At 37.0% G+C, this 14,739-nt stretch overlaps 1 protein-coding gene and 1 long non-coding RNA gene across 3 annotated transcripts in view; one reads left to right on the forward strand and one right to left on the reverse strand.

Annotated features, from left to right (window-relative positions):
• gpc5c (glypican 5c) overlaps positions 1-2,280 on the forward strand; it is a 281,178-nt gene extending 278,898 nt beyond the window's left edge. For both annotated transcript variants that reach the window (XM_036555964.1, XM_036555965.1), the window contains one exon: positions 1,784-2,280. In XM_036555964.1, the coding sequence (XP_036411857.1) occupies positions 1,784-1,932 (149 nt within the window). In that variant the 3' untranslated portion in view covers positions 1,933-2,280. The remainder of the gene's footprint in view (positions 1-1,783) is intronic.
• LOC118796835 overlaps positions 813-14,739 on the reverse strand; it is a 41,030-nt gene continuing 27,103 nt past the window's right edge. Inside the window, exon 6 of the long non-coding RNA XR_005005914.1 lies at positions 813-1,937. This is a non-coding gene — a long non-coding RNA (uncharacterized LOC118796835). The remainder of the gene's footprint in view (positions 1,938-14,739) is intronic.

The following is a 14,739-nucleotide window of genomic DNA, read 5'->3' on the forward strand; positions in this document are numbered from 1 at the left end:
AACCTTTGTGCGCATCTTCATAGTGGAGCTCAGGTTTACATTAGATCATGATTAAATGAAACGCAAAAGACTTAGTAGCAGAAAAAACAAAGTAGCGGAAAGTTTGGCGAAGAAAATCTACTGTTTGGCAATGTATCAGTGTGATATTGGCATACCGTGATATTGCTTTTCAGTTTTCAGCAATATTTTTAGCAATATATTTGATAGATGATGATAATAATACCCATAAAATAGCTGTTCCTGTTCTGTGCCCAGTTCAAAATAAATGAAGACTAAATAAATAAGTTTCCTTTCTGAACATGTGCTTTCTGCCTGGTTAACCTTTACAATACTGTGTACGTTTCCCTTTAGTGTAATTCTAAGAGAAGAAAATGAAAGAGTCCAATCAGAAGTAACTATTTCAGATTCATTAGACACTGTTCAGCACCAGCACTCAGGATTCAGTAACCTTATTAATGCTAACTTATTAACATTATTAAAGTTTGGCAAAAAAATCTAACTTGCACAGTTTTCCACTTTACTCAGATGTAGTTGATCAGGTAAGGCAAGTTTGGTGTCCAGATTTTGCTTCTTCCACTTAGAATCGGAGCTACATGGCTAACGTTGCTAACAGTTATTAGAAGTCAGTAGTCACCTAAATCTTTTCCTTAAATACATGCCCAAAACTTCTCTCAGCCAGCTCACACTACATCCAGGTCTTCATTAAGATTGTACAGAGTTCCTGATGAACCTTAAAATCTGTCATCTGATACCGTGATAATGACCATATGTAAGAGAATACAAATCTCAGGTAGGACTCTGTTCTGGCAGATACTTGCTTTGTTTGTTTTTTTTTCCCTTGAGCCCCACTTATTCTGTATGTTTATGTTGGGTTAGAAGGCAAAATGCAAACAAAAACAGAAAACAGTGACTTACATGTATTGAATTAAAAATAGCACAAAGAAGAGATTTAATATTTTATCTTATCAACTGTTGATTTTTGTAAATATATGGTAATTACAAATTTGATGCCTGCAACGCATTCCAGAAAAGCTGGGACACGGGCAGTGTAATACTGGGAAGTTTGTGGAATGATCAACAGCTGTGCTTTCCACAGGCAAAGAGGTGAATAATTAACAGTTGATAGTATCATGGTTTCAGTATCATGGGTTCAACTTTTTTGGAACATGTTGGACGCATTAAATTTAGAATAAGCGTATATACAAAAAACAATAGACTTAATTAGCTGAAAGATTATATATCTTTGGTGTTTTCAATTGTATGCAGGTCAAAAAGAATTTGTTATTGCTTTGTTTTTATTTACAGTTCTCCTACTGTCCCAAATTTTTGGAGCTGAGTTTGTACCATAAAGTCATAATTCATTCATACATGCCTTTCAACCTCTCTTCATCCCATTGACATGTTTTTTTTTACTGTGCTTTTAATATTGATTTATAAAATTGAGTTTCCTGATTGGCTGCCAAGGCAGTCTGGGCTGAAACACTCTTTATAACTTAAGTGTGAATGGGTGGAGCTAAACATCTGTAGTCTGAATAGGGGCTTATATGTGAATATGCTTTATGTAAACTGATTTCCATACATGCACTGTATGGACTGGGAAGTGAATGGAACGTTTTGAAACTTTCAAACATTTCAGAAAAATGAGGAATTTCTGATATGAGCCCTTTAAATGACTCAGATTGGGATCATGGACAAAAAGAAAATTTCTAATGGAAAGAATAAAAAGAATGACTGCTCTCTCTCTTTCTCTCTCCCTCTCTCTCTTACTCTCTCGCCCTTACAGACTCTACCAAAGGTACTGATGTGGTGATGGCTCCTCCTCATGAACCTTCTGTAAGATACTCCAATCCTGGATCCAGCAATGCTCCACTCACTCTGCCCACCTTCACCATCCTCATCCTCACCCTGGCACTGCAGTGGGCCTTGAACTGAGAGACCTGAGAGAGACACACACACACACACACACATATGAATGCAAACACACAGGACCTTCTTCTGCCTGGTTGCTTGCGTCTGGCGCTCTGTTGTCTTCTGAGATTGCCCCTATTTTATTACGGCAGCGAAGGCCTAATATCTGCTTCAGACATGCTCTCTTTATACACACACACTGACACCCACATATAAACATATATATTATCCAACATACCAGTACTCATAATTCCTATAACTCACTTTTCTCCCTTCGCTGGCAATAGTAAGGGGTTACAGTGCTCTAAATGGTCATGTGATCCAGCTCTGAATGATTGTATACATAAACTGCACACATCATTAGTTTCAAACAGTCATTAACATACAGTGGAATGCAAAGCAAAATGCTGTAACACAATGTTTCCTGAGTCCACAGACAAAGAGGAGAAATGAATTCCGTATTTACTGACTGATCAGCAGGGAACAGACCCCTGAGAACGTGTCATGATTTTATGGTTTGGCATTAGCATCCAAACAAGCCCCAGGTCCAGGCTGTTTTTTTTTCTATGGGAAAAATGAATGGTGTTTTCTGAAATCGTCACTATCAAGTACTGTGGTTAACCAGCGACTTCCAAAGCCTGTACATTTTGTCCTATGTAAGTTTTCATGCATATCACTGTGTCATTTGAATGACAAAGTCACAAAGTAGTAGTAGGAATACACTGAAAATGCACTGTCGTAAGAATATTATCAGATTATTCATTCTATTTCTAGACACTTTTTGCTTGTTTTGAGTAATTTTCTAGAGAAAGTGTCTTCCACTGACATAATTTTGCTTGATTTGAGATATAATGCAGATAGTTTGCTTTTTCAAGACATAATGCAACATGATCTGCCTACAGAATAAAACTCTCACATGATAAAATTACTTTAAACAAGAAAAAACATCCAGGTAAAGAGTATTATATCATTGCTGTCTGAACAAAACCTCATATCAGCATAAAAGTAACAACACAGGAGAAAAAAAAACTGTCTTAACCTTAGTTAAAAGTTAATGTAACAAGATTTTATTTTAACTGTGAATATATTTTGCACAAAACTCAATCTTGGCAAGTGAAAACATTTTATATGAAGACTCAAGTTGGCCTTTGCCTTGTATTAAACTTTTGTGATGAACAAATCAATATAAATAAACAAAATCCAAATAAACATGCAATGTGAGCAGGGGTGTCCAAACGTCTAACTATTTAACTTTTAAGTGGTCACTGTTGGGATAAAACCTTGTATCTGCATTTTTTTTTTTTAAATAATCTGAAAGTGTCAGCTGCCCTTTGCATAAACATTTCATCAAAGATGGAACAGTCAAAATCATCCAAAATTACCCAAAATATAACTGTATTACTTTTACATTCATTTGAAATTAGTAGCATTTTTCAATGTCCTGTTATCATTTTGGAGATGGAAGGTTTTTACCTGACAGTGACAATGAACACTTCTGATGCATGTTTAATTTGATATCTTAAAACTGGCTCTCCAAAATCCCTTTTAGCTGGTAACTTGTCATAGTGTTGAATTAGTGCAGTTATAGGATCTGTTCTACTACTTAATGGTGTTATATACTACGGTAGTTTGAAAGTAGTTTATAGTCACACTAGTAGCCTTACTTTCTTATAACCTATTGAGATCAGCTAAATATCCAGAAGTGTTAGCTTGCTTGTATTAACTACTTAAAAACGTCATATATGAGGAGACACAATGACATTCAGGAAAAATGTACACAGGACAAAACTGTATCAGCTTTGGAACATTTCTGTTTACCACAGAACACGATGGGCGATTTTTGAAAAATTCATTTTTTTTCCAAAGATATAAACAGTATAGTCACAGACTTCCTTATTTGGCCACGTCACGAAGTCTGTTATTACTGTTACTAAACATATACATACACGCACGCACATACACACACACACACACACACACACACACGTTATTTCTAGAAAGAAAAATATGAACGCTATGCACAGTATAGTATGTATATAGTTGTGTTTGGTGTTGATTTTATAGGAAAGAGTTTTAAAGTGAAAAAAATGCGCCATAAACAAATGTTTTTACAATCCTTTCAAATCCTTAACTATATATGACACAAACTTCTTCAGCACATAAACATACAGTCTCTTACTCAACAGAGTTAGTTATCTATTCAAAGCTTTCAAAATGATCAGATTGAGCCATCAGGATTTTGAATGGTTGGCTTTAAATTGCACTGAGGACAAAGCAGAAAGTTTAGAACATGGAATGAAAAAGTTGTTCAAAAGTTGAAAATCTCAAACATGCCATGGGAGTTTCTCAGTCTGTTCAAGTAGACTTGTAAAAAAAAACCAAAAAAACAATGCAAAATATAGATACCAAATGTTTTCAGTAGTAGTCTGGAATTCCTGTGTTAGGTATATGAGCAATATTTCTTTGTGTTAACCAGTTTAGAACCAGCTATATTATATTTTATATTTCAGTTTTCAAACACTAGCCACGTTTCCATCCCTCCACAAGTGAATTTCATGGGGACATTTTAAAGGATGTCAAAAATGAAGGGTAATAAGAGTACACTCTTTAAAAAAAAAGATGGTTCTTTATAAAGCTTTTTTAAAAGGCATTCTATATAGCACCAAAAAGGGCTCTTCTGTTTTTGAAAGCTTGACACCATAACAGTAGAAGACCCCTATTTGGTACTTATAGAACCATATACAACACATTCTCCATCAACCTGAAGAACCATTTCACCATGCAGAGAACCATTTAAGCACACATATGGTTCTTTGCGTGGTCATGGTTCTATGTAAACCACTGTCTATACTAAAGAACCTTCAAAGAACTATCAATAAGAGTGTAGTAACTGAGTCTTAACACTCAAATGTATTGGATTGGATTAAATGTTTAGCTTCACAAATATATATATATATATAAAAACACTCACTTAAGATAATTGAGCTATGTTGAGAGATATTGGGTGCCCATGTTGTGCACTTTAAATTTATTTCACTTTTTCCACGTAAAACAGGTTGGATGGTAACATGGCTGCTGTTTTAGCAAAGGAGAGATGGTCAAACCCTGCTTCTTTTCCATGATTTTCTCTCTTTTCACTCATAGTCTGTACCAAGTCAGCTGCATACCTCTCTATACCATCATATGGCACTCTGACAATAACTCAGCATAACTTTCTTTTAGCTGAAACATCGCTACCATATTCATTCATACATGTATCAATATTTAGTCTAAAACATGAGAAAATTAAATAAGTAGTGCTAAATGAGAATTAGATTTTTTTTTTAATTTCTGCACAATTCAATGGTTGAGCTGTAAAGTCATTCAGTGTGGTTTAATGAGAAATGGTTCATTGTAAAGAAACTTATTGACTCATTTTTCTTTATAGTGGTGGTGATAGGAACCAGGGGTCACAATGTCTACAGTACAAACGTAACCATTTTATTTACTATGCAAAAGCACCAGTGAACCTACCCGAGTTTGTCTATGTAATGCTGTTGATGGTGATGAATAGTGGTAAATCTGAATTATTTTTCTTTGGGGACTGTTTTGCCTTTAGACATCTGGTTCCTGTCACCAACACTGAGAATTTAGTATGTTTTTGTACAACAGAGCATTCCATGTCAAACCACTCAGAATGACTATTTATATCTTAACCACTTATTTATGCAGAAATTTTGAAACATCTGTAGTGGTCCCCTTCAAGGCAGCCATACACACTGCTCAAAAAATATGATTTTGTTTTCATTGTCGTCTTTTTTTTGTTCTTCAGACTATATGGTATACAGTCCTTGTGCTGTTGACATCTTTGGGTTTTTTTACTCCACTTTATTGGGTTTTCTTTCAGAAGTTGCTCTTTGGATGCTAGTCGGGAGTCCTGCAGGGTATAGTTGTAGAGAAGAAGCTGGAGAAGAAGGAGCGTAAACTCATTAGTTATTTATGCAGTAGATATTTGTCTGAGTCAGTTCTGCGGACCTGAGCAGAATGCATTGCTCGTCGAAACAGCTGGCCATGTGCCAGCACTTACATAGAGCTCTACTCTGCCTTCTTCTTACTGTATCATCAAATTCGAAAATGTGATGCGGAATTAGACATCATCCATGACCTCATCAACGCAATCAGGGACTCTCATCCATCACTTCTGATTATATATGTACCCGAGACGGCATCCATCCAATAAATACCCAGTATCTGTATCAGGCCAGTGTGACGGAACGGATATTGGAGGACAAAAAAAGATCAAATCCGATCAGATTCGGTAACAAATTTAGCTTGAAATATTACCTATCCATGCTCTGACCACTAGTGCTTTCTTTCATAGCTAATGTTTCTACGCTGGACAAGCTTTACAAAATGCTGCCAAAATCTTTTTTTTTTTCTTTCTTCAAATTACATACATTTAAAGTGCATTTATAATTGCAAATGATATTTATATTGCCTGCAAAGAAGCATCACACTTAGCAAAGATTGTGTGTAGGTTTTTTTGTTGTGTAATTGAGCTAAATTTAACATGGTGGCAGATCTGTTGTTGTTTCCAACCTGTCTTATGATTAGCTGCAACACCACAGTCCAGCTCAGTGACGCAGCATTTTAAACTGGAATCTGTGATATTCAGCATCTCCAAACAAATGCTGTTAGTTTCTCATGAGGTTGAATGAGTTTTGTCAGTGTTCTGTAATGCTTGTGCAACCTCAAAACAGTGGCTATGGATAGATAAATGCCTTATAGTGCAACATAAAATAAAACCATGCAATAATAACAGTAAGCACATGTAGCCTAATGCTAATATAAGGATGAGTAGCTATGCACATGCTTAGCATTTGTGCAGTTTAGATGGTTGTCTTAAGTGGTTTAAAAAACTGCAAATTTTTCAAAATGTAAGGCTTTTGTTTACACACCCTTATGTTCTAGATATCAGTCTGGTAAGTGTGAGGTAAAAACTCAAGTTCTAGATCATTATTTTCCTTGGAAGTCTAACTAAATTACGCTGAACTGAGAAACGGATTCTAGGTATTGTACGTGGCACGATCTCCTCAATGCTGAGTAAATATTTTTGGCAAAAAGTAACGTAGTCATATAACGTAAAATGATAATATATGAGTAAAGTACAAAAAGCCTGACATAGCGTAGTGTTTCATTATAAATGAAATTAAATGTGGGATGTAAAAGAAACAACGATTCTTACTGTAGCTTAATATTTACTTCAAAAAATGGTCTTTGTATTTTGTACCATCGTATTATGCCATATAACTAATTTCTGATTCTGTTTCCTGCTTAAATGTGACACTACACTATAATTTAGTGTATGCCTGTATTTACCACCTTATTACTCCAAATAGTTATGAGGTGTTGTACTATGTCCTTTATCAGTTTAATTGCTACAAACTGTTGATCATTTCAGTGTAATTGAGGAGGACTGTGTTGGTACTTTTCATCATTTTACCCAAAATAATTGCACAGCGCTTTGGATCCACTTATTCAGTGAATATCCAGAACCTTTTGGCCATTTCAGTTTTGGACCATCATGTTACTCAAAGTAATTAACTAATTTTGTACCTCACACTTAGCTGGTGAATACCTAGAACTTAAGAGGCTGTAAAAGAAAGTGTTACCCATTGTTACATCTGTCATGACAGTTAACAGTAATGGAAACATGACGCTGTTATATTACGGAACAAAATCTGTCATGACAGCTGAAGACAGCATATGATGTCTGCCATGACACATTCATTATCCATGTTATGTAGCTGCGTTCAAGTAAAGCGTTATTCAATAAAGTGGATCAGTATTAGCCGAGACTCATGTTTCAGTATCGATATCGGAAAAGAAAACATGATACGCCATCTCTAATGCATGCGTGTCCAAGAGGAGGGAAGAGTTAAAGAGAGTCAAAGAGAGCCTTAGCAGCTACTGCCAGGTCTACTGGCATGAGCAGGGTTTGACCTGAAAGAGGGCGCCGTGTCCCACATTCTTACTTAGCGCTCTTTGTAAAGTGGCCTAGATACAAGAACTTCCAAAGGAGGGCTAATTCTAGAGTCCTTTCAAGACCTGGACAGTCCTTATCTCTTCATTGACTGGACACTATCAGGGGGTAGAAAATGTTATGGAAATGATCTAAAACAACTGCAACCACCGTACTCGTCTTTTGTCCTTAATTTGCATTAAATGCACAATGAACATTTATCAGCATGTGTATAAATGTATATATTTGAAGTCACTCACTGTTTGTTTCTGTGTATTGTTTTTTTCTTTTCTTTTATATTGAGTGAGAGGAAACGTAAATGCAAGGCCTTTTAGAGGTCAGAAAGGTTAAAAAATGCTTGGTTTAGGTCAAAATGATTCATCATTAAAGGAAACAGTAAAAAAAGCAGACAAAATGTATCTCCACTTTCCTCTGTAACAACTTGGAATTATTTGACTTCGCTTGAATTGGTCTTGGTTTCTGAAATTAATCAAGAGCATGGCAGTCTTTTTAACTCCTTCAGTTGGGAGGTTCCAGATTTCCCTTGTTCACTTACATGTTACTTTCATATCTGTCTCCTATCTGAATTAGGGCAGTAACAGAATAAGAGGCATTACAGTAATAAGTAATAAGAGGCATAATACAGTAATAAGTTTGCCCTGGAAAGTAAAAGGTTGAGCTGTGTGTGTTTGAGCTCTTTTGAGTTAATTTGATGAAATTGGTGTGACTTAAGGCTTTAACAACCGACCATCTTGTCTGATCACAAAAAACACAGTATAATGTGTAAATCCTGTGTTTTTTTACATGACATTATGGTGTAGCTGTATTTACTGGAGATAAGTTGGGCTATTACTTGAATATACTGCTGTCAGAACTCATCTCAGCATTTCTTTTACCTTAATGAGGTACTCGATCTTATCATTTTTAAATACATTACTGACTAAACCTGCAACATAGAACAGAGCAGGGTTTGAACAGAGGGGGTCCATAGGGACCAGGATCCCATAAAAGACTTGGAGGATGTTACTGTTTATACGTTTTCATTGCGTTAAGCAGTCGATTCCTCTCCCTGGATAAAATGCAGATGTGCCAAGCCTGAATTCCTAACATAGCTGTACATAGCTTGGTACTTTACATCACTTTCCCCAAAATAATTGCAAGCACTTTAGATTTTGTGCCAAAACTCAGTGAATATCTAGAACCTGTTTGGCATTTCAGTGTGTTTCAGAACTTACCATCATGATACTCTAGAATGATCTAGTACTTTGGAGTTTGTACCTCACATTATCTGGCTAAATCCTAGAACTCAAGGGACGTCATGACTATCAACAGTAACACTTTATTGTAGGGTGCTGTTCATAAGGCTATATGACACCTACATAAGCTTGTCATGACGACTGACATAACCGTACATAAATGTTTATAATCCAATAGGCGCCATTCACTATGAAGGTTATATCTGCCAGTTTTGATCAAAGTTAGCTAAAGTAGGCCTTATGACAGATGCTGCCTATTGGAATGTTTTTGTTAGCAAAAACCAGTTTCCATTCTAAGCTGTTCAAGAATGTGATGAATAATGTTCACAGTAGCTTACAGCATCATATAATGTTTCTGCACAACTACCAACATATGGCCAGAATTTGTACACATTTGTCCAGCAAACCAAAAACTTTGGTTTTACTTCTTGTGGGACCCACGAAACCTACCTGCTAATGACTGAATCTGAATTTTTTTTTTTACTACCAGAATAATATTTCATGAATGAACTGAGAAAACATGCGCTATTAGAGCTACTTGCCATGCCGTATAAACAGTAATTCACTCCTTATATGACTCCTGCCTTGTAATACTAAAACACTACAAAGGTAAACCTGACAAAAAATACAGTGAAAATATAATATGTAAATACACAATATATACGTCACATCATAGTCAGACTTTCCACCAGGGGACCTGCAAGACCTCTGCCACAAATCAAACCCTGGCCAAGAATGTAGAAACACTTGCAGTGAAATACAGGCATCTAAGTAAAGCTACATATCAATGCTGTTGGCTTTTTCGGGTTTTTGACCGTTTGAAAGTGCCTGTTGCCCTTTACATTGTGTGTAAATTTCATGATGAATGGACCAAAAGAAACGGCCCAAAATGACTTGGTAAAAAGTCTGGTTCCACTGACTTACATTAAAGTGGTTTTTTTCTTTTCTTTTTTTTTTTTTGGCTTCTCCTGTTAAGTTACTATTTTGGAGATACGAGTTTTTGTTCTGACAGCACCAATATGGAGATATTTCAGATGGAAAAAATTATTCTGTGCAGTGTAATTCCAAATTGTTGTTTTGTAGTGTGTTAAATTATACCTAATATCTAAAACAGAAAAAAGATAAACCACTAAACCAACTTATCAGGTACAGATCGCCTCTTATGCTAAGACAACAAAGGTTATACTTTTCTTGTTTTATAACAAAATAAAATATTGTCATCCGATGCTAACCACTGCAGGCATCTGTTAGCTACTTCAGGTACATTTAAGGTGTCCAGTGACGTTGCATTTTATTTATATAAACATATTTTCATCACTCCCTGAAAGGAAAATCTGTTGTAAGCCTCATAAAAATGTAAAGCTTCAAAATATGGCTCTGCATGTCATCAACTGCTGAATTACGCAGCCAGAAACTTCACAAATGAATCTCTGTATGAAAACGTGTTTCTTTCTGTAACTTTCCTCTTAATTGCCAAAATGAGCCCATTTTCATCAGCTCGGACATGAAGTGCTGTCCTGCGGTTACAAAAGTGGCAGTACTTGATTGCAGGCCTTTTACTTACTTTGTGTTAAAATCACAATCATTTGATTGATCAACAGGTAAACCAGTTATGAATGAAACTCTGAATACATGACTGGTTAGATCAACATAGGAACATCTTTTAGCTGCTAAAATTTCATCTGAATATGTCAAAGCCCTTTGAGTACTGAGCTGTAATATGTTACTGAAATATTCAATTATTGCCCATAAATGTTTAAACAAAAATACAGTACTTACATGTTTTTGTTTAGATCACGAGGTGTTGTACAGACCTTTAAAATGCCTTGCGCTGAATAGTTTGCAGTCAGCGTGACACATCTGGCAAAGTCATTACATCTGTATATTCATTAATACAGTATTTCAAATAAATCTCTACATTTAAGCTCTTCCGCTGTTTGGTGTTTTGTCATGGGGTCATTTCAGGGCACTTTTTACACATAATATCCAGTACTGTCATAGACCACCATTCATTTATTTAATTTCCAGTCGAAAATGGCAAAAAAATATTTTTTAGTCAGAAAAAAATCAGAAAACATATTTAACAGAAAATTACACAGAAGCCTCAACAACTGAATATAAAGATCTTCTTTCAGTACTGAATGTGTCTCCACTGTTTACCTTTATTACAGTTTGCATTCTTTCAAGAAGTTCAAGAAGACTTGCTTTCAGTTTTTCTAAGAAATCTGCAGGGATTTCTCCAAAGTTCAGTCTTATATGTTGGTTGCATTTTTTGCTTCTCACGATCCAAGTAATTCAAACACATTGAGTGATGTTGAGGTCTGTACTCTCCTTTTCTCAGTAAGAGCTTCTTGACATCCTTTCAGACCCATAGTGCTGAGTTGTCTTCTCACAGTGGAAGGATGGACAGAAACACCTGTGGAGTTTTTCAGATCTGAAGCAGCTTGATTTTCTCCTCTCTCTCAAAGATGAAAGCTTTAAGTGCTGTTAATCTGACAGTGACAGTTTTGGTGTCTACCAGGTTTAACAATGTTGTTAGGAGTCCAATTTTCTCAGTATAGTTTTCAAAATCCCATTTTGGAAACTGTCCTTTGACCTTCCTTATCCAAGTGCATTATCTTATATCTAATCTTTTCAGAAATATCTCCTGAAAATTAATAACTTGTACTGTTGGCTGTTTTGACTGAAATAAATGAAGGGTGGTGTCTGACTTCTGCACAGTCCTTAATATACACAGATGTAAGCAAAAGTTTGGGCACCGCTGGTTCACAATGTTTTGTTGAGGTGAAAATAAGTTAACATGCTCTACACACTTCTGCACGTTTTAATGCACAACACCTGTTCATCTGCTAAATTTAACATATTGGAAAAAAATAAAACACAAAATGTGGTCTGTGCAAAGGTTATGGCACATTTTATAATTTTCTTTTTTTCCCCAAATGTTAAACACAAGTAAATAGAAACTGTTTACTAAAATTTGCAGAAAAATGCCATATTTAAGTCGTAGAGGATGTGTTAAAGCTGCACTTTGTAAGTTTAGCAAATTTGGGGAACTGGCGACCTCTCTGGTGGAAATACGTAATTGCACGAAATGAGCAGAGGAACATTTTATAACATGGGCTGTGCTGGGGTTCCCTTGCCCGAGTAGATTAATCTGAACTGCTCTTTTGCAGAACTGAGGGGAAGAGTATGGATATGTTACCTGCCTGACCACAGATAACTGATAGCTAACTAATATTAACATTCATACAACAACTGGGTGGGTGTGTTCATTCCAGTTTGATCCCCTGAGCTGACAGAACGCGTTATGGACATTGTATTAATTCAATGTAATTTGCTTTATTGCTTACAGAGTGTAAGACTATGTACAGGCAAAAGGTCATGGACAAAACACCTTGTCCTCTGACTGATAGAAATGCTTAGCTGCCTAGACACAAAACAGGATTGGACAAAGACCTTGTCCTCTAACTGAAAAGTGCGTTGCTGCCTAGATACAAAAAACAGGAAGTATCCTCTTATAGCGACTGACGTCAGTCACCCGTCCTGCACCCGCCAGTACTTCTGCTTTCATAAGGTATACGGGTGTTTTACTGCACAGATGGCTGCGTTTCCGTCTAAGCGTTGGCCCTATCATCAGGAGATCGAAGAAAGCACAATTGGCCTCATTCTCTCTGGGTGGGTAGGATGGTCCCCTTTCTTCCCCCATCACTCTGGCGGGTGGCGCTTTCCTCATAGCGCGTTCGGCTGTCCAATGAGTCGGCTCATGCAATGTCTAAACTGGAGGCAACTAAACTGGTGCAACAGTAATACAGTAATAATCTAGCTGGCTATTTTCAGTAGTTGGCTAACAAACATACAATGTCTGCTGCAATAAAAAAGCCAATTCAGCATCACTCTGAGTCCCCTCAGATCACAGAGCTGTCACCACCTCCGAAAAGCCAAGCCAACGTTAACTGTGGCTATAGCTTGAGCTCTGTTGCTCTTCCATTTTAGCTTCCCTTAGACGGTGCAGCAGTCATCATAAATCCTCAGCCACCAGAATGTAACTGCTGCACTGTTTAAGGTGGAATGGGAAAATGCGAACAAAAAGCTGGCAAATCACCTTATCAGAAAATGGTAACAGCATTAGAAGAATAATTAGGACATTTGATAGCCTAAATCACCTCATCGGAGGGCAAGTAGTAATTTTAAGATTGGTCTGTACTGAATTAACATTAAAAACGTTTAACACACTGAGTTACCACGCTATGCTAATGATATGTGCATACTCGATAGGATAAATTGTTAGAACGCTGACTCTCTTTAGTTCTACGTTTCTTTGTTTTGAGCACGGGTGATGCTGCAGAGGATGACTGGGCCTTCTGACCTCTCCATATTCAGCGATATCTCGGTCCTTCATTTTACTAACTTTCAGCTCTGTACAGATCAGCAACACACCCACCAACACTGCTCAGGTAACCAGTACATATAGAACCGGTCCTTCTTTCTGGAGTCTGTTTGAGTGAAATCAATATGTAAAGACTCCCACCAAATCTGACCCGACAGCTCTGACCTCTGAATGAATATTTCAGGCTTTACAGGGACACACAGCAGCGCAAGAGCCATATTTTTAGCAGATTTTTTTTCTCTTGACTCAGTAATGTGAATTCTTTCTACTTTAACAAACAAGACCTACATAGTGCAGCTTTAACTTATTTTCACTTAGAAAATAAGCAGTTTTTTTTGCATATGATCACAATTTCTGCTTTTTTTTGCTGCCCATCTTTTTTACTGTGTTGTATTTGCCTGACAAGCTGTCCAGCAGTGTCCTGTCCAGTGGATTTTATTTGCATCGCAATTTGTCATTTCCAAATTTGCTTTTTGGCACAACTGTCTGTTGCTGGTGTGTCCTCAACTTTTTCCTGTCTTTCTGTGTGTGTGTGTGTGTGTGTGTGTGTGTGTGAGACAGCGTTATTTCTGTTGCAGGAGGAGTGTGTATCACATTCTCCCATTAGTTGTGCTGACGGGTCAGTCTGCATGCCCCTGCAGGACACACACACACAGAGCTAATGCTCATATAACAACCACTGGAGCCATAACCACTGCCAACTCAGTACCCAGCCCAGACAAGCAAGGCTTCTAATATAGCACAGAGAGAGAGGAAGAAAAAGAAGTAGTTAAAGGGAAAGTGAATGAGTGCTCCAGACAACTGAGGGGAAGAAAGAAAGAGGGACAAGAGTAAGAGCAAGACAGAAAGAGAGAAAGGTAAATGTAATAATGTGTGTTGGCCCTTTCACCTTCTCAAAGGCACCACAGGGACTTCCACTGAAATAAGTGAAAGGGATATGAGCCTATGCTTATGTATCTGCAGGGGCTAAATACATCCAGGGCTCCAAGCACCAAAGTGCACACATCATCTCACCACCTCATAACTCAGTACGCTTTCATATGACCATTCATCTTTATGGTGTTTGTCTTTAAATAACTGTTAACTGTCCGTGTGAGGCACCCACAGTGCAAGCTGGCTGCAGTCAAGCAGTTTGTCCAGTGGACATTCATTTAAAGGAGGCATTAGCTGAAAATTATTAATTAAGT

Source organism: Colossoma macropomum, unplaced genomic scaffold (genome assembly GCF_904425465.1).
Source record: "Colossoma macropomum unplaced genomic scaffold, Colossoma_macropomum, whole genome shotgun sequence".
Classification (NCBI taxonomy): Eukaryota; Metazoa; Chordata; class Actinopteri; order Characiformes; family Serrasalmidae; genus Colossoma; species Colossoma macropomum.